Here is a 20,639-nt window from a genome sequence, read left to right as displayed (position 1 = left end):
AATTCTCCCTAAATCCCAAAAAAATTCCCCCAAAACTCCCAAAAATCCCAAAAAATCCCCCCAAAAATCCCCTAAAATACCAAAGAATTCCCAAAAAATTCCCAAAAAAATTCTCAAAAAATTCCCCAAAAAATCAAAAAAATCCCCCCAAAATCCAAAAAAAATTCCCGAAAACCTCCCAAAAATCCCCAAGAAAATCCCCAAAAAATCCCCCCAAAATCCCAAAAATTCCCCAAAAAATCCCACAAAAATCCCACAAAAATTCCCCCAAAAATCCCCAAAAAATCCCCCCAAAATCCCCAAAAAATCCCCCCAAAATCCAAAAAAAATTCCCCAAAAACTCCCAAAAATCCCCAAAAAAATCCCAAAAAAATCCCAAAAAAATCCCAAAAATTCCCCAAAGAATTCCCCAAAAATCCCCCCAAAATTCCCCCAAAATCCAAAAAAAATTCCCCAAAAACTCCCAAAAAATCCCCCCAAAATACCAAAAATTCCCCAAAGAATCCCACAAAAATCCCCCCAAAAAATCCCCCAAAAATCCAAAAAAAATTCCCCAAAAACTCCCAAAAATCCCCCCAAAAATCCCAAAAAAATCCCAAAAAAATCCCAAAAATTCCCCAAAGAATTCCCAAAAAAATCCCCCAAAAATCACCAAAAAATCCCCCCAAAATCCCCCCCAAATCCCCCCAAAATCCCAAAGAATTCCCCCAAAAATCAAATGAATCCCCCAAAAATCCCCCCAAAATTCCACCTAAATCCCAAAAGAATTCCCCAAAAGCTCCCCAAAAAATCCCCCCAAAAATCCCCCAATATACCAAAGAATTCCCAAAAAATTCCCAAAAGAATTCTCAAAAAATTCCCCAAAAAATCAAAAAAATCCCCCCAAAATCCAAAAAAAATTCCCGAAAACCTCCAAAAAATCCCCAAAAAAATCCCAAAAAATCCCCAAAAAATCCCTCCAAAATCCAAAAAATTCCCCAAAAAATCCCACAAAAATCCCACAAAAATTCCCAAAAAAATCCCAAAAAAATCCCCAAAAAATCCCCAAAAAACCCCCCCAAAATCCAAAAAAAATTCCCCAAAAACTCCCAAAAATCCCAAAAAATCCCCCCAAAAATCCCCCTAAAATCCCAAAAATTCCTCAAAAAATCCCAAAAAAATCCCCCAAAAATCCCCAAAAAATCCCCCCAAAATCCCAAAAAAATTCCCCAAAAACTCCCAAAAATCCCAAAAAATCCCCCAAAAAATCCCCCCAAAATCCCAAAAATTCCCCAGAAAATCCCACAAAAATCCCCCAAAAATCCCCAAAAAATCCCCCCAAAATCCAAAAAAAATTCCCCAAAAACTCCCAAAAATCAAAAAAAAAATTCCAAAAAAAATCCCAAAAAATCCCTGAAAATTCCCATTAAAATTCCCGCTCAACCCCCTGGGAATCACGTGGGAATTCCGTGGGAATTCCGTGGGAATTCCGGGAATTCCGGTACCGATGAACATCGCCGCCGCCGCCCTCAGCTCCGGCCAGGGGCTGCGGAAGTAGAGGAGGTTGGTGGAGACCAGACGGAGCAGCAGCGAGGGCTGGGAACGGATCTGCCGGAAAAGCGGGAATTCCGGGAATTCCGGGAATTTCGGGAATGTTGGGGGACATCGGGAACTGTCCTCGGGATGTTTGGGAATGTTTGGGGCTTTTTTAAGTCCCCTTGGTGTCTCCACATCCCAAACATCCCAAATATCCCAAACATCCCAAACATCCCAAACATCCCAAATATCCCAAACATCCCAAATATCCCAAATATCCCAAATATCCCAAATATCCCAAATATCCCTGAATTCCCAAATATCCCAAACATCCCAAATATCCCAAATATCCCAAACATCCCAAATATCCCCAATATCCCTGAATTCCCAAATATCCCTGAATTCCCAAATATCCCAAATATCCCAAATATCCCAAATATCCCAAATATCCCAAACATCCCAAACATCCCAAACATCCCAAATATCCCAAACATCCCAAACATCCCAAACATCCCAAACATCCCAAATATCCCAAATATCCCAAATATCCCAAATATCCCAAACATCCCAAATATCCCTGAATTCCCAAATATCCCAAACATCCCAAATATCCCAAACATCCCAAACATCCCAAACATCCCAAATATCCCAAATATCTCAAACATCCCAAACATCCCAAATATCCCAAACATCCCAAATATCCCAAATATCCCAAACATCCCAAATATCCCTGAATTCCCAAATATCCCAAACATCCCAAACATCCCAAATATCCCAAATATCCCAAATATCCCAAATATCCCAAATATCCCAAATATCCCAAACATCCCAAATATCCCAAATATCCCAAATATCCCAAATATCCCAAACATCCCAAACATCCCAAATATCCCAAATATCCCAAATATCCCTGAATTCCCAAACATCCCAAATATCCCAAACATCCCAAACATCCCAAATATCCCAAATATCCCAAATATCCCAAACATCCCAAACATCCCAAATATCCCAAATATCCCAAATATCCCTGAATTCCCAAATATCCCAAATATCCCAAATATCCCAAATATCCCTGAATTCCCAAACATCCCAAACATCCCAAATATCCCAAACATCCCAAATATCCCTGAATTCCCAAACATCCCAAATATCCCAAATATCCCAAACATCCCAAATATCCCAAACATCCCAAACATCCCAAACATCCCAAACATCCCAAATATCCCAAACATCCCAAATATCCCAAATATCCCAAATATCCCAAATATCCCAAATATCCCAAATATCCCAAATATCCCAAATATCCCTGAATTCCCAAATATCCCAAATATCCCTGAATTCCCAAATATCCCAAATATCCCAAACATCCCAAATATCCCAAATATCCCAAATATCCCAAATATCCCAAACATCCCAAACATCCCAAATATCCCTGAATTCCCAAATATCCCAAACATCCCAAACATCCCAAATATCCCAAATATCCCTGAATTCCCAAATATCCCAAACATCCCAAATATCCCAAATATCCCAAATATCCCTGAATTCCCAAATATCCCAAACATCCCAAATATCCCAAATATCCCAAATTCCCAACATCCCAAACATCCCAAATATCCCAAATATCCCAAATATCCCAAATATCCCAAATATCCCAAACATCCCAAATATCCCAAACATCCCAAACATCCCAAATATCCCAAATATCCCAAACATCCCAAACATCCCAAATATCCCAAATATCCCAAATATCCCAAACATCCCAAATATCCCAAACATCCCAAACATCCCAAATATCCCAAATATCCCAAACATCCCAAACATCCCAAATATCCCAAATATCCCAAACATCCCAAACATCCCAAATATCCCAAATATCCCAAATATCCCAAACATCCCAAATATCCCAAACATCCCAAATATCCCAAATATCCCAAACATCCCAAACATCCCAAATATCCCTGAATTCCCAAATATCCCAAATATCCCAAATATCCCAAATATCCCAAACATCCCAAACATCCCAAACATCCCAAATATCCCAAACATCCCAAACATCCCAAACATCCCAAATATCCCAAATATCCCAAATATCCCAAATATCCCTGAATTCCCAAATATCCCAAACATCCCAAATATCCCAAATATCCCAAATATCCCAAATATCCCAAATATCCCAAACATCCCAAACATCCCAAACATCCCAAACATCCCAAATATCCCAAACATCCCAAATATCCCAAATATCCCAAAATCCCAACATCCCAAATTCCTGAATTCCTGAATCCCATATTCCCCATTCCCCAAACATCCCCAATTCCCCAATTCCCCAATTCCCCAATTCCCCAATTCCCCAATTCCCCAATTCCCGAACATCCCGGAATTCCCGAACATTCTGGGCCTGGCGTTTGTTCCCACCAGGAATTTGGCGGTGAATTCCCCAATTCCCCAATTCCCCAATTCCCCAATTCCCGAATTCCCCAATTCCCCAATTCCCCAATTCCCCAATTCCCCAATTCCCAAATTCCCCAATTCCCCAATTCCCGAATTCCCGGGAATTCCCGGTCATTCCAGGCCTGGCGGTTGTTCCCACCAGGAATTTGGCGGCGAATTCCCCAATTCCCGAATTCCCCAATTCCCGAATTCCCCAATTCCCAGATTCCCGGGAATTCCGGGAATTCCGGGCCTGGCGTTTGTTCCCACCAGGAATTTGGCGGCAAATTCCCCAATTCCCGAATAATTCCCGAATTCCCGAATTCCCAGATTTCCGGGAATTCCCAGGAATTCATTCCGGGCCTGGCGGTTGTTCCCACCAGGAATTTGGCGGCGAATTCGCGAATTCCCGAATTCCCCAATTCCCCAATTCCCCGATTCCCGAATTCCCGAATTCCCCAATTCCCCAATTCCCCAATTCCCGAATTCCCCAATTCCCCAATTCCCGGATTCCCGGATTCCCAAATTCCCCAATTCCCGAATAATTCCCGAATTCCCCAATTCCCAGATTTCCGGGAATTCCCCAATTCCCCAATTCCCCAATTCCCGAATTCCCCAATTCCCCAATTCCCCAATTCCCCAATTCCCCAATTCCCGAATAATTCCCCAATTCCCCGATTCCCGAATAATTCCCCAATTCCCCAATTCCCCAATTCCCCAATTCCCAGATTTCCGTGAATTCCCGGGAATTCCGGGCCTGGCGGTTGTTCCCACCAGGAATTTGGCGGCGAATTCCCGAATTCCCGAATTCCCGAATTCCCCAATTCCCCAATTCCCCAATTCCCGAATTCCCCAATTCCCCAATTCCCCAATTCCCCAATTCCCCAATTCCCCAATTCCCCAATTCCCTGGAATTCCCCAATTCCCCAATTCCCTGGAATTCCCCAATTCCCCAATTCCCCAATTCCCCAATTCCCCAATTCCCGAATAATTCCCGAATTCCCCAATTCCCCGATTTCCGGGAATTCCGGGCATTCATTCCGGGCCTGGCGGTTGTTCCCACCAGGAATTTGGCCTCGAATTCCCGAATAATTCCCGAATAATTCCCCAATTCCCCAATTCCCGAATAATTCCCCAATTCCCCAATTCCCAGATTTCCGGGATTTCCCGGGAATTCATTCCGGGCCTGGCGTTTGTTCCCACCAGGAATTTGGCGGCGAATTCCCGAATTCCCGAATTCCCGAATTCCCCAATTCCCCAATTCCCCAATTCCCAAATTCCCCAATTCCCCAATTCCCAGATTTCCGGGAATTCCCGGAATTCATTCCTGGCCCGGCGTTTGCTCCCACCAGGAATTTGGCGGCGAATTCCCCAATTCCCGAATTCCCCAATTCCCGAACATCCCGAATTCCCCAATTCCCGAACATCCTGAATTCCCGAATTGCCCAATTCTCGAATTCCCCAATTCCCCAATTCCCCAATTCCTGAATTCCCCAATTCCCCAATTCCCCAATTCCCAAATTCCCGAACATCCTGAATTCCCGGGAATTCCGGGCCTGGCGTTTGCTCCCACCAGGAATTTGGCGGCGAATTCCCCAATTCCCCAATTCCCCAATTCCCCAATTCCCCAATTCCCCAATTCCCCAATTCCCCAGTTCACAGATTCCCGGGAATTCCCGAACATTCCGGGCCTGGCGTTTGTTCCCACCAGGAATTTGGCGGCGAATTCCCCAATTCCCGAATAATTCCCCAATTCCCCAATTCCCCAATTCCCCAATTCCCCAATTCCCCAATTCCCAGATTTCCGGGAATTCCCGGTCATTCCGGGCCTGGCGTTTGCTCCCACCAGGAATTTGGCGGCGAATTCCCCAATTCCTCAATTCCCCAATTCCTGAATTCCCCAATTCCCCAATTCCCCAATTCCCGAATAATTCCCCAATTCCCCAATTCCCGAATAATTCCCGAATTCCCGAACATCCCAGATTTCCGGGAATTCCCGGAATTCATTCCGGGCCTGGCGTTTGTTCCCACCAGGAATTTGGCGGCGAATTCCCCAATTCCCCAATTCCCCAATTCCCCAATTCCCGAATTCCCCTATTCCCAGATTTCCGGGAATCCCCGGTCATTCCGGGCCTGGCGTTTGTTCCCACCAGGAATTTGGCGGCGAATTCCCCAATTCCCGAATAATTCCCCAATTCCCCAATTCCTGAATAATTCCCCAATTCCCCAATTCCCCAATTCCCAGATTTCCGGGAATTCCCGGGAATTCCGGGCCTGGCGTTTGTTCCCACCAGGAATTTGGCGGCGAATTCCCCAATTCCCCAATTCCCCAATTCCCCAATATTCCCAGATCTCCGGGAATTCCGGGAATTCCGGGCCTGGCGTTTGTTCCCACCAGGAATTTGGCGGCGAATTCCCCAATTCCCCAATTCCCCAATTCCCCAATATTCCCAGATCTCCGGGAATTCCGGTCATTCCGGGCCCGGCGTTTGCTCCCACCAGGAATTTGGCGGCGTTGTTGATGAACTCCCCGAAGTGCAGCCCCCGCTCTTCCCGCAGGAAATTCCCGAACATTTCCCGCAGCTCCTCGGATCCCAACCCCGGCGCGCACGACCTCAGAGCCAGCTTGGACGCCTGGCAGGGCGGGAAAAAAACGGGAATTCTGCGGGAATTCTGGGAATGCTGGGCATTGCCTGGGAAAAATGGGGGGTTTTCTGGGAAAAATGGGGAATTTTACCAAAAAAACCTGGGAATTCTGGGGATTTCCTGGGGAAAATGGGGAATTTCCTGGGAAAAATGGGGAATTTTACCCAAAAAAATGGGAATTCTGGGGATTTCCTGGGAAAAATGGGGATTTTTTTAAAAAAAATGGGAATTCTGGGAATTCTCTGGGAAAAATGGGGAATTTCCTGGAAAAATGGGGAATTTTACCCCCAAAAAATGGGAATTCTGGGGATTTCCTGGGAAAAATAGGGAGTTTTTTTTAAAAAAATGGGAATTCTGTGGGAATTCTGGGAATTCTGGGGATTTCCTGGGAAAAATGGGGATTTTTTTAAAAAAAAAAATGGGAATTCTGGGGATTTCCTGGGAAAAATGGGGAATTTTACAAAAAAACCCTGGGAATTCTGGGAATTTCCTGGGGAAAATGGTTTTTTTTTTAAAAAAAAATGGGAATTCTGGGGATTTTTTAAAAAAAAATGGGAATTCTTTGGGAATTCTGGGAATTCTGCGGATTTCCTGGGAAAAATGGGGAATTTTCTGGGAAAAATGGGGAATTTTCTGGGAAAAATAGGGACTTTTTTTGGAAAAAAAGGGGAATTTCCTGGGGAAAATGGGGAATTTTACCCAAAAAAATGGGAATTCTGGGGATTTCCTGGGAAAAATAGGGGTTTTTTTTAAAAAAAAATGGGAATTCTGGGGATTTCCTGGAAAAATGGGGATTTCCTGGGAAAAATGGGGAATTTTACCCAAAAAAGTGGGAATTCTGGGAAATTCCTGGGAAAAATAGGTGGTTTTTTTTTAAAAAATGGGAATTCTGTGGGAATTCTGGGAATTCTGGGGATTTCCTGGGAAAAATGGGGAATTTAAAAAAAAAAATGGGAATTCTTTGGGAATTCTGGGAATTCTGGGCATTTCCTGGGGAAAATGGGGATTTTTCTGGGAAAAATGGGGAATTTTACAAAAAAAACCTGGGAATTCTGGGAATTTCCTGGGGAAAATAGGGGTTTTTTTAAAAAAAAAAATGGGAATTCTGGGGATTTTTTTAAAAAAAATGGGAATTCTTTGGGAATTCTGGGGATTTCCTGGGAAAAATGGGGAATTTTCTGGGAAAAATAGGGACTTTTTTGGAAAAAAAGGGGAATTTCCTGGGGAAAATGGGGAATTTTACCCAAAAAAATGGGAATTCTGGGGATTTCCTGGAAAAATGGGGAATTTTACCCAAAAAAATGGGAATTCTGGGAATTTCCTGGGAAAAAATAGGGTTTTTTTTTTAAAAAAATGGGAATTCTGGGGATTTCCTGGGAAAATGGGGATTTCCTGGGAAAAATGGGGAATTTTACCCAAAAAAGTGGGAATTCTGGGAATTTCCTGGGAAAAATAGGTGGTTTTTTTAAAAAAATGGGAATTCTGTGGGAATTCTGGGAATTCTGGGGATTTCCTGGGAAAAACGGGGATTTTTCTGGGAAAAATAGGGAATTTTACAAAAAAACCCTGGGAATTCTGGGGATTTTCCCGGGAAAATGAGGAATTTTGGGGGAAAAATAGGAAATTTTACACAAAAAACCTGGGAATTCTGGGAATTTCTGAGGGAAAATGGGGAATTTTCTGGGGAAAATGGGGAATTTCACCCAAAAAAATGGGAATTCTGGGGATTTCCTGGGGAAAAATGGGGATTTTTCTGGGAAAAATGGGAAATTTTACAAAAAAACCCTGGGAATTCTGGGAATTTCCCAGGGAAAATGAGGAATTTTTTGGGAAAAATAGGGAATTTTACCCCAAAAAAATGGGAATTCTGGGGATTTTCCTGGAAAAATGGGGAATTTCACCAAAAAAGCCTGGGAATTCTGGGAATTTTGAGGGAAAAATGGGGAATTTTAGTAAAAAACCCAGGAATTTTGGGAATTCTGGGAATTTTCCTGGGAAAAATTGGGAATTTTCCTGGGAAAAATAGGGAATTTTACCCCAAAAAACCTGGGAATTCTGGGAATTCTGGGAATTTTCCTGGGAAAAATTGGGAATTTCACAAAAAAACCCTGGGAATTCTGGGAATTTTCCCAGGAAAAAAATAGGAATTTTACCAAAAAAACCCCCATGGAATTCTGGGAATTCTGGGAATTTCCCAGGGAAAATGGGGAATTTTCTGGGAAAAATGGGGAATTTTACCCCAAAAAGTGGGAATTCTGGGAGTTTTGAGGGGAAAATTGGGAATTTTAGTCCAAAAACCCAGGAATTTTGGGATTTCGGCTCAGGAATTTCAGGATTTGGGGTCAGGAATTCCAGGAATTTCAGGATTTTGGGTCAGAATTCTGGGATTTGGGGTTGGGAATTCTGTGAATTTTGGGATTTTGAGTGGGAATTTCAGGACTTTGGGTGGGAATTTTGGGATTTTGAGTGGGAATTTTGGGATTTTGGCTCAGGAATTTCAGGATTTTGGGTCAGGAATTCCAGGAATTTCAGGATTTTGGGTGGGAATTTTGGGTTTTGGGTCGGGAATTCCGTGAATTTGGGGATTTTGGGTGGGAATTCGGGATTTTGAGTGGGAATTCCGGGATTTTGGGTGGGAATTCGGGGACTTTGAGTGAAAATTCCAGGATTTTGGGTGGGAATTCGGGGATTTTTGGTGGGAATTTCGGGATTTTGGGTGGGAATTTTGGGATTCTGGGTGGGAATTTCGGGATTTGGGTCGGGAATTTCGCGATTTTGGGTGGGAATTTTGGGAATTTGGGTTGTGAATTTTGGGAATTCAGGTGGGAATTCCAGGATTTGGGGTGGGAATTTCGGGATTTTGGGTGGGAATTTCGGGAATTTGGGTCGGGAATTCTGGGAATTCTGGGATTTTGGGTGGGAATTCGGGGATTTTGGGTGGGAATTTCGGGATTTTGGGTGGGAATTTTGGGAATTTGGGTCGGGAATTCCGGGAATTCTGGGATTTTGGGTGGGAATTTGGGGATTTTGGGTGGGAATTTGGGGATTTTGAGTGAGAATTACGGTATTTTGGGTGGGAATTCCAGGATTTTGGGTGGGAATTTGGGGATTTTGGGTGGGAATTTCAGGACTTTGGGTGGGAATTCCGGGATTTTGGGTGGGAATTCCGGGATTTTGGGTGGGAATTCCAGGATTTTGAGTGGGAATTTCGGGATTTGGGGTTGAGAATTCTGGGATTTGGGGTTGGGAATTCCGGGATTTTGGGTGGGAATTCAGGGAATTTCAGGACTTTGGGTCAGGAATTCTGGGAATTTCAGGATTTTGGGTGGGAATTCGGGGATTTTGAGTGGGAATTCTGGGATTTTGGGTGGGAATTCCAGGATTTTGTGTGGGAATTCCGGGATTTTGGGTGGGAATTCCGTGATTTTCCCAGGAATTCCGGGATTTCCCCACCTTGACGACGTCGGGCTGGGGGTCCTGCAGGTGCAGCAGGAGCGGGACGAGGCTGTTGAGGATCTGATCCCGGAAAAGTTGGGAATGGGAGGAGCGGGAGAGGTTCCCGAAGAGGAGGATGGAGCAGCGCCGCAGCTCCCGCCGCTCCTGCAGCCGGAAAAACGGGAAAAACGGGAAAACCCCGGGATTTGGGAGGCGGGAATTCCCAAATCTCATCCCCAATCCCGTCCCAAATCCCAAATCCCAAATCCCATCCCCGATCCCAAATCCCAAATCTGATCCCAAATCTGATCCCAAATCCCATCCCCGATCCCAAATCCCAAATCCCATCCCAAATCCCAAATCCCATCCCAAATCCCTGATCCCAGATTCCAAATCTGATCCCAAATCTGATCCCAAATTCCAATCCCTGATCCCAAATCTGATCCCAAATCCCAAATCTGATCCCAAATCTGATCCCAAATGCCAAATCCCTGATCCCAGATTTCTTCCTCTGATCCCAAATCTGATCCCAAATCCCAAATCTGATCCCAAATCCCAAATCTGATCCCAAATCCCATCCCCGATCCCAAATCTGATCCCAAATCTGATCCCAAATCCCATCCCCGATCCCAAATCCCAAATCTGATCCCAAATCCGATCCCAAATCTGATCCCAAATCCCAAATCTGATCCCAAATCCCAAATCTGATCCCAAATCCCATCCCCCGATCCCAAATCCCAAATCTGATCCCAAATCTGATCCCAAATTCCAATCCTTTATCCCAAATCTGATCCCAAATCCCAAATCTGATCCCAAATCTGATCCCAAATCCCAAATCCCTGATCCCAGATTCCTTCCTCTGATCCCAAATCTGATCCCAAATCCCAAATCTGATCCCAAATCTGATCCTGAATGCCGTCCCAAAATCCAAATCCCATCCCAAATTCCATCCCCTGATCCCAAATTCCAAATCTGATCCCAAATTCCAAATCCCATCCCAAATCCCAACCCCTGATCCCAGATCTGATCCCCTGATCCCAAATCCCAAATCCCTTCCTCTGATCCCAGATCTGATCCCAAAGCCCCTCCTGTGATCCCAAATTCCACAATTCCAGTGGGGAAAATTCCAATGGAAAATTCCAGTGGGAAAATTCCAATGGGAAAATTCCAACGGGGAAATTCCAACAGGAAAATTCCAGTGGGAAAATCCCAATGGGAAATTCCAATGGGAAATTCTAATGGGAAATTCTAATGGGAAATTCTAATGGGGAAATTCCAGTGGAAAAATTCCAATGGGAAAATTCTGATGGGAAATTCCAATGGAAAAATTCCAATGGGAAAATTCCAATGGGAAAATTCCAATGGGAAATTCCAGTGGGAAAATTCCGATGGGAAAATTCCAGTGGGAAAATTCCAATGGGAAAATTCCAGTGGGAAAATTCCAATGGGAAAATCCCAATGGGAAATTCCAGTGAGGAAATTCCAATGGGAAAATTCCAGTGGGAAAATTCCAACGAGGGAAAATTCCAGTGGGAAAATTCCGATGGGGAAAATTCCAATGGGAAAATTCCAATGGGAAAATTCCAACGGGAAAATCCCAAGGGGGAAAATTCCAAGAGGGAAAATTCCAATGGAAAAATCCCAAGGGGGAAAATTCCAATGGGGAAAATCCCAAGGGGAAAATCCCAAGGGGGAAAATTCCAAGGGGGAAAATTCCAATGGGGAAAATCCCAAGGGGGAAAATTCCAATGGGGAAAATTCCAAGGGGGAAAATTCCAATGGGGAAAATTCCAATGGGGAAAATTCCAAGGGGGAAAATTCCAATGGGGAAAATTCCAAGGGGAAAATTCCAACAAAAAAAATTCCAAGGAGGAAAATTCCAATGGGGAAAATTCCAATGGGGAAAATTCCAATGGAGAAAATTCCAAGGGGGAAAATTCCAATGGGAAAATTCCAAGGGGAAAATTCCAAGGGGAAATTCCAATGGGAAAATTCCAATGGGAAAATTCAAACGGGAAAATTCCAAGGGGAAATTCCAATGGGAAAATTCCAATGGGAAAATTCCAATGGGAAAATTCCAATGGGAAAATTCCAGTGGGAAAATTCCAACGGGAAAATCCCAATGGGAAAATTCCAATGGGAAATTCCAATGGGAAAATTCCAATGGGAAAATCCCAAGGGGGAAAATCCCAAGGGGGAAAATCCAATGGGGAAAATTCCAAGGGGGAAAATTCCAATGGGGAAAATTCCAAGGGGGAAAATTCCAACGGGAAAATTCCAATGGGAAAATTCCAATGGGAAAATCCCAATGGGGAAAATCCCAAGGGGGAAAATTCCAAGGGGGAAAATTCCAAGGGAAAATTCCAAGGGGGAAAATTCCAAGAGGGAAAATTCCAATGGAAAAATCCCAAGGGGGAAAATTCCAATGGGGAAAATCCCAAGGGGAAAATCCCAAGGGGGAAAATTCCAAGGGGGAAAATTCCAATGGGGAAAATCCCAAGGGGGAAAATTCCAATGGGGAAAATTCCAAGGGGGAAAATTCCAATGGGGAAAATTCCAATGGGGAAAATTCCAAGGGGGAAAATTCCAATGGGGAAAATTCCAATGGGGAAAATTCCAAGGGGAAAATTCCAACAAAAAAAATTCCAAGGGGGAAAATTCCAATGGGGAAAATCCCAAGGGGGAAAATTCCAAGGGGAAAATTCCAAGGAGGAAATTCCAGTGGGAAAATCCCAAGGGGGAAAATTCCAACAGGAAAATTCCAAGGGGAAAATCCCAAGGGGGAAAATTCCAAGGGGGAAAATTCCAATGGGGAAAATCCCAAGGGGAAAATTCCAATGGGGAAAATTCCAAGGGGGAAAATTCCAATGGGGAAAATTCCAAGGGGGAAAATTCCAGTTGGGAAAATCCAAGGAAAAATCTCAATGGGAAAATTCCAACAGAGAAATTCCAATGGGAAAATTCCAATGGGGAAAATTCCAATGGGAAAATTCCAAGGGGGAAAATCCCAATGGGAAAATCCCAAGGGGGAAAATTCCAATAAAAAAATTCCAGTGGGGAAAATTGCCAGTTTTCCCGGGAATTGCGGGCGAAGCTCACGCTGTCGAAGAAGGGCCGGATGCGCACGGCGACGCCGAGCAGCTCCGAGCGCTCCTCGCCCTCCTCCAGGTGCTCCAGGATTTTGGGAATTCCTTCCATGGATTCCAGAGCCAGGAGATTCTCGGGATCGTCGCGGTCGTCCAGCCCGGCCACCAGCGACGCCAAAATGCGGGGAGCGTGGGCACGGAGCTGCCGGGAAAAGAGCAGAAAACCGGGAATTCGGGAGGGGAATTGGGGAATTTGGGAATTCTGGGCGGGAATTTTGGGAATTTGAGTGGGAATTTGGGGATTTTGGGAGGGGAATTGGGGAATTTGAGTGGGAATTTGGGGATTTGGGGAATTTGGGAGGGGAATTGGGGAATTTGAGTGGGAATTTGGGGATTTGGGGAATTTGGGAGGGGAATTGGGGAATTTGAGTGGGAATTTGGGGATTTGGGGAATTCGGGAGGGGAATTGGGGAATTCGGGAATTCCAGAGGGGATTTGGGGAATTCGGGAGGGAATTTTGGGAATTTGAGTGGGAATTTGGGGATTTTGGGGAATTCGGGAGGGGAATTGGGGAATTTGAGAGGGAATTTTGGGGATTTGGGGAATTCGGGAGGGGATTTTGGGGAATTTTGGGAATTCGGGAGGGGAATTGGGGAATTCCGGCCGGGAATTCGGGGAATTTTGGGGAATTCGGGAGGGGAATTGGGGAATTCCGGCTGGGAATTTGGGAATTTGGGGAATTTGGGAGGGGAATTGGGGAATTTGAGAGGGAATTTGGGGATTTGGGGAATTCGGGAGGGGAATTGGGGAATTTGGGAATTCCAGAGGGGAATTGGGGAATTTGGGAATTCCAGAGGGGATTTGGGGAATTGGGGGATTTTGGGGAATTTGGGAGGGGAATTGGGGAATTTGAGTGGGAATTTGGGAGGGGATTTTGGGAATTCGGGAGGGGATTTTGGGAATTCTGGGTGGGAATTTTGGGATTTTGGGAATTCGGGAGGGGAATTGGGGAATTTGGGAATTCCAGAGGGGAATTGGGGAATTTGGGAGGGGATTTTGGGGATTTGGGGAATTCGGGAGGGGATTTGGGGAATTTGAGAGGGAATTGGGGGATTTTGGGGAATTTGGGAGGGGATTTGGGGAATTTGAGAGGGAATTGGGGGATTTTGGGGAATTTGGGAGGGGATTTGGGGAATTTGAGTGGGAATTTGGGAGGGGATTTTGGGAATTCAGGAGGGGATTTGGGGAATTTGAGAGGGAATTTTGGGGATTTGGGGAATTCGGGAGGGAATTTTGGGAATTATGGGTGGGAATTTTGGGGATTTTGGGAATTCGGGAGGGGAATTGGGGAATTTGGGAATTCCAGAGGGGAATTGGGGAATTTGGGAGGGGATTTGGGGAATTCGGGAATTCCAGAGGGGAATTGGGGAATTTGGGAATTCCAGAGGGGATTTGGGGAATTCGGGAGCGGAATTGGGGAATTTGGGAATTCCAGAGGGGAATTGGGGAATTTGAGGGGGAATTTTGGGAATTATGGGCGGGAAATTTGGGGATTTGGGGAATTCAGGAGGGGATTTTGGGAATTTTGGGTGGGAATTTTGGGGAATTTTGGGAATTCCGGGCAGGAATTTTGGGGATTTGGGGAATTCCGGGTGGGAATTTTGGGAATTTTGGGTGGGAATTTTGGGGAATTTGGAATTTGAGAGGGGATTTGGGGAATTTGAGTGGGAATTTGGGGATTTGGGGAATTTGAGTGGGAATTTTGGGGATTTTGGGAATTTGGGAGGGGATTTGGGGAACTTTGGGAATTCGGGAGGGGAATTGGGGAATTTGAGTGGGAATTTTGGGAATTTGGGGAATTCGGGAGGGGATTTGGGGAATTTTGGGAATTCCAGAGGGAATTTTGGGAATTTTGGGATTTTTTTTCTGGGGATTTGGGGGATTCAGGAGGGAATTTTGGGAATTTGAGTGGGAATTTTGGGGATTTTGGGAATTCGGGAGGGAATTTTGGGAATTCCGGGTGGGAATTTTGGGGATTTTGGGAATTTGGGAGGGGAATTGGGGAATTCCGGGCGAGAATTTGGGGAATTGGGGAATTCCGGGTGGGAATTTTGGGAATTTGGGAATTCGGGAGGGGATTTGGGGAATTTGAGTGGGAATTCTGGGGATTTTGGGAATTTGGGTGGGAATTTGGGGATTTGGGGAATTTGAGTGGGAATTTTGGGGATTTTGGGAATTCTGGGTGGGAATTGGGGAATTCCGGACGGGAAATTGGGGATTTTGGGAATTTGGGAGGGGATTTTGGGAATTCTGGGTGGGAATTTTGGGAATTTTGGGGAATTCGGGAGGGGATTTGGGGAATTTGAGAGGGAATTTTGGGGATTTTGGGAATTTGGGAGGGGAATTTGGGAATTTGGGAATTTGGGAGGGGAATTTGGGAATTTGGGAGGGGATTTGGGGAATTCCGGGCGGGAATTTGGGGATTTTGGGGAATTCGGGAGGGGATTTGGGGAATTTGAGTGGGAATTTGGGGATTTTGGGAATTCGGGAGGGAATTTTGGGAATTTGAGGGGGAATTTTGGGAATTCGGGAGGGGATTTTGGGGATTTGGGGAATTCCAGAGGGGATTTTGGGAATTTGAGTGGGAATTTTGGGGATTTTGGGAATTTGGGAGGGGATTTGGGGAATTCCGGGCGGGAATTTGGGGAATTGGGGAATTTGGGTGGGAATTTTGGGGATTTGGGGAATTCAGGAGGGAATTCTGGGAATTTTGGGATTTTTTTTCTGGGGATTTGGGGGATTCAGGAGGGAATTTTGGGAATTTGGGTGGGAAATTTGGGGAATTTTGGGAATTTGGGAAGGGATTTTGGGAATTCTGGGTGGAAATTTTGGGGAATTTTGGGAATTCCGGGCAGGAATTTTGGGGATTTGGGGATTTGTGAGGGGATTTGGGGAATTCTGGGCAGGAATTTTGGGGATTTTGGGAATTTGAGGGGGAATTTTGGGAATTCCGGGTGGGAATTTTGGGAATTTTGGGAATTCGGGAGGGGATTTGGGGAATTCCGGGCGGGAATTTGGGGAATTGGGGAATTCGGAAGGGAATTTTGGGAATTTGAGCGGGAATTTTGGGATTTTGGGGAATTCGGGAGGGGAATTGGGGAATTTGAGTGGGAATTTTGGGGATTTTGGGAATTTGGGAGGGGATTTTGGGAATTTGGGTGGGAATTTTGGGGATTTGCGGAATTCAGGAGGGAATTTTGGGAATTTGGGTGGAAATTTTGGGAATTCGAGTGGGAATTTTGAGAATTTGGGTGGGAATTTGGGGGATTTTTGTGAATTCAGGAGGGAATTTTGAGGATGCTGAGTGGGAATTTTGGGAATTCTGGCTGGGAATTTTTGGGATTTTGGGAATTCAGGAGGGAATTCTGGGTAGGAATTTTGGGTGGGAATTTTGGGTGGGAATTTTGGGTGGGAATTTTGGGAATTCTGAGCAGGAATTTTGGGAATTTGGGTGGGAATTCAGGAGGGAATTTTGGGAATTTGAGTGGGAAGTTTGGGAATTTGAGTGGGAATTTTGGGAATTCAGGAGGGAATTTTTGGAACTTCGAATTCCAGGGAATTCCAACCTTTCCCTATGGAAACAAGAATCCAATCCCAGGAATTTTCCAAGGGAAAAAACAACCGGAACATCAAAATTCCAATTAAAAACCCCGGGAATGGCGCAAACGAATTTCCCGGAATTAATTAAGGATTCATTAAGGGAAACTCGGGAATCTGAGGAATTCCCAAGGGGAATTCCCACGCCGGGAATTTCGGGAACGATCCCATTCCCAAACCCGGGAAGAACATCCCGGAAAAAAACCGGAAATCCCGGGATTTTTCCCGGATTTTTTTTTTATCCCTTCCCACCTTTTCCGGCGATCCCGAGGCCGCGTTCCCGAGGCCCCGGAGCGCCAGGATCCGCACGAGGACCGAGGGATCCTTTTCCAGAGGCCTCAGAGATTCCAGGATGGGCTCCAGAAGGATCAGGTCGGTCACCACCCTGTGGGACAGCAGCTGGAAAAAACGGGAAAAAAAAAATCGGGATACGGCCGGGAAAAAAATTCCCTCGGGATGGAAGAATTCCGAGGGAATTATTCCCGGGAAAAATCGGGATTGGGAGAATTTGGAGGTTTTGGGGAATTTTTCCTCATCCCGAGGAGCTGGTGGGAATTTTTTGGTCTCCTGGGAAGGGTTGGAGGGTCGGGAATTGAGGGATCCGGGAAAAAGCGGGAATTTGGGATGGGGTTGGGATGGAGGGAGGGATCCGTGGAGGGATGATGGATCCATGGATGGAGGGATGGGATGGATCCATGGATGGAGGGAGGAATCCATGGGATGGAGGGATGGATTCATGGAGATGGATGGATGATGGATCCATAGATGGATCCATGGATGGAGGGAGGAATCCATGGATGGAGGGATGGATTCATGGAGATGGATGGATGATGGATCCATGGATGGATCCATGGATGGAGGGATGGGATGGATCCATGGGATGGATGGATGATGGATCCATGGATGGATCCATGGATGGAGGGATGGGATGGATCCATGGATGGATCCATGGGATGGAGGGATGGATTCATGGATGGATCCATGGGATGGATGGATGGATTCATGGATGGATCCATGGGATGGATGGATGGATTCATGGAGATGGATGGATGATGGATCCATGGGATGGATGGATGATGGATCCATGGATGGATCCATGGATGGAGGGATGGGATGGATCCATGGATGGAGGGATGGGATGGATCCATGGATGGATCCATGGATGGAGGGATGGGATGGATCCATGGATGGAGGGAGGAATCCATGGATGGAGGGATGGATTCATGGAGATGGATGGATGATGAATCCATGGATGGATCCATGGATGGAGGGATGGGATGGATCCATGGGATGGAGGGATGGATTCATGGATCCATGGATGGAGGGAGGAATCCATGGATGGAGGAACGGATTCGTGGAGATGGATGGATGATGGATCCATGGGATGGATCCATGGGATGGAGGGATGGGATGGATCCATGGGATGGATCCATGGATGAAGAGATGGATTCATGGAGATGGATGGATGATGGATCCATGGGATGGATCCATGGGATGAATCCATGGGATGGAGGGAGGAATCCATGGATGGAGGAACGGATTCATGGAGATGGATGGATGATGGATCCATGGATGGATCCGTGGATGGAGGGATGGGATGGATCCATGGGATGGATCCATGGATGAAGAGATGGATTCATGGAGATGGATGGATGATGGATCCATGGATGGATCCATGGGATGAATCCATGGGATGGAGGGAGGAATCCATGGATGGAGGAACGGATTCATGGAGATGGATGGATGATGGATCCATGGATGGATCCGTGGATGGAGGGATGGGATGGATCCATGGATGGAGGGAGGAATCCATGGATGGAGGGATGGATTCATGGAGATGGATGGATGATGGATCCATGGGATGGATCCATGGATGGATCCATGGATGGAGGGATGGATTCATGGAGATGGATGGATGATGGATCCATGGGATGGATCCATGGATGGAGGGATGGGATGGATCCATGGGATGGATGATGGATTCATGGATGAAGGGATGGATTCATGGAGATGGATGGATGATGGATCCATGGGATGGATGGATGATGGATCCATGGATGGATCCATGGGATGGAGGGATGGGATGGATCCATGGATGGATCCATGGGATGGAGGGATGGATTCATGGAGATGGATGGATGATGGATCCATGGATGGAGGAATGGGATGGATGCATGGGATGGATCCATGGATGGAGGGAGGAATCCATGGATGGAGGAACGGATTCACGGAGATGGATGGATGATGGATCCATGGATGGATCCATGGGATGGATCCATGGATGGAGGGAGGAATCCATGGATGGATGGATGGATCCATGGGAGGGATCCATGGATGGATGAATGATGGATCCATGGGATGATTCCATGGATGGAGAGATGGATCCATGGATGGAGGGATGGATGATGGATCCATGGACACATCCATGGATTGGTGGATGGATGGATCCATGGGAGGGATCCATGGATGGATGGATGGATCCATGAATGGATGGATGGATCCATGGATGGATGGATGAATCCATGGGAGGAATCCATAGATGGAGAGGTGGATGATGGATCCATGGACAGATGTATGGATGGATGGTTGGATCCATGGATGGATGGATGAATGATGGATCCATGGGAGGGATCCATGGATGGAGAGATGGATCCATGTATGGATGGAAGGCTCCATGGAAGAATGGATCCATCGATGGATCCACGGGAAGGATCCATGAATGGATCCACAGGATGGATCCATGGATGGACAGATCCATGGATCCACGGATGGATGAATCCATGGACAAATCCATGGATGGATGGACAGATCCACAGGATGGATGGATGGATGGATCCATGGACAAATCCATGGATGGATGGACAGATCCACAGGGTGGATGGATGGATCCATGGAAGAATGGATCCATGAATAGATCCATGGATCTCTGGATGGATGGACTGATGGATCCATGGACAGATGGATGGATCCATGGATGGAGGGATCCGCGGACAGAGCGATGGATCCATGGAGAGATGGATCCAGGGATGGACGGATCCGCAGATAGAGCGATGGATCCATGGACAGATGGATGGATGCATGGACAGATGGATGGATACATGGATGGACGGATCCGCAGATAGAGTGATGGATCCATGGACAGATGGATGGATACATGGATGGACGGATTGTGGACAGAGCGATGGATCCATGGACAGATGGATGGATCCATGGATGGAGGGATCCGCAGATAGAGCGATGGATCCATGGAGAGATGGATGGATCCATGGATGAAGGGATGGATCCATGGAGAGATGGATGGATCCAGGGATGGACAGATCCGCGGACAGAGCGATGGATCCATGGACAGAGCGATGGATCCATGGATGAAGGGATGGATCCATGGAGAGATGGATGGATCCAGGGATGGACGGATCCGTGGACAGAGCGATGGATCCACGGACAGAGCGATGGATCCATGGATGGATCCGCAGGATGGATCCAGGGATGGAGGGATCTGCAGATAGAGCGATGGATCCATGGACAGATGGATGGATCCATGGAGAGATGGATGGATCCATGGAGAGATGGATGGATCCATGGATGGACGGATCGTGGACAGAGCGATGGATCCATGGACTGATGGATGGATCCATGGATGGAGGGAGCAATGGATCCATGGAGAGATGGATGGATCCATGGATGGACAGATCCGCGGACAGAGCGATGGATCCATGGACAGAGCGATGGATCCATGGATGAAGGGATGGATCCATGGACAGATGGATGGATCCATGGATGGACAGATCCGCGGACAGAGCGATGGATCCATGGACAGATGGATGGATCCATGGATGAAGGGATGGATCCATGGACAGATGGATGGAT

The 20,639-nt window shown here is 46.1% G+C and overlaps 1 protein-coding gene across 5 annotated transcripts in view; it reads right to left on the bottom strand.

The window, feature by feature from the left end:
- The window catches only part of MROH1 (maestro heat like repeat family member 1), a 143,780-nt gene that overhangs the window by 7,401 nt on the left and 115,740 nt on the right, over positions 1-20,639 (bottom strand). For all 5 annotated transcript variants that reach the window (XM_086875842.1, XM_086875857.1, XM_086875845.1 and 2 more), the window contains 5 exons: positions 17,025-17,171; positions 13,129-13,317; positions 10,048-10,194; positions 6,448-6,582; positions 1,485-1,587 (listed from right to left, as the gene is read on the bottom strand). In XM_086875842.1, the coding sequence (XP_086731968.1) occupies positions 1,485-1,587; positions 6,448-6,582; positions 10,048-10,194; positions 13,129-13,317; positions 17,025-17,171 (721 nt within the window). The remainder of the gene's footprint in view (positions 1-1,484; positions 1,588-6,447; positions 6,583-10,047; positions 10,195-13,128; positions 13,318-17,024; positions 17,172-20,639) is intronic.

Source organism: Cyanistes caeruleus, chromosome 1 (genome assembly GCF_971803275.1).
Source record: "Cyanistes caeruleus chromosome 1, bCyaCae1.hap1.1, whole genome shotgun sequence".
NCBI lineage: Eukaryota > Metazoa > Chordata > Aves > Passeriformes > Paridae > Cyanistes > Cyanistes caeruleus.
This window is presented reverse-complemented; position numbering and strand designations above follow the sequence as displayed.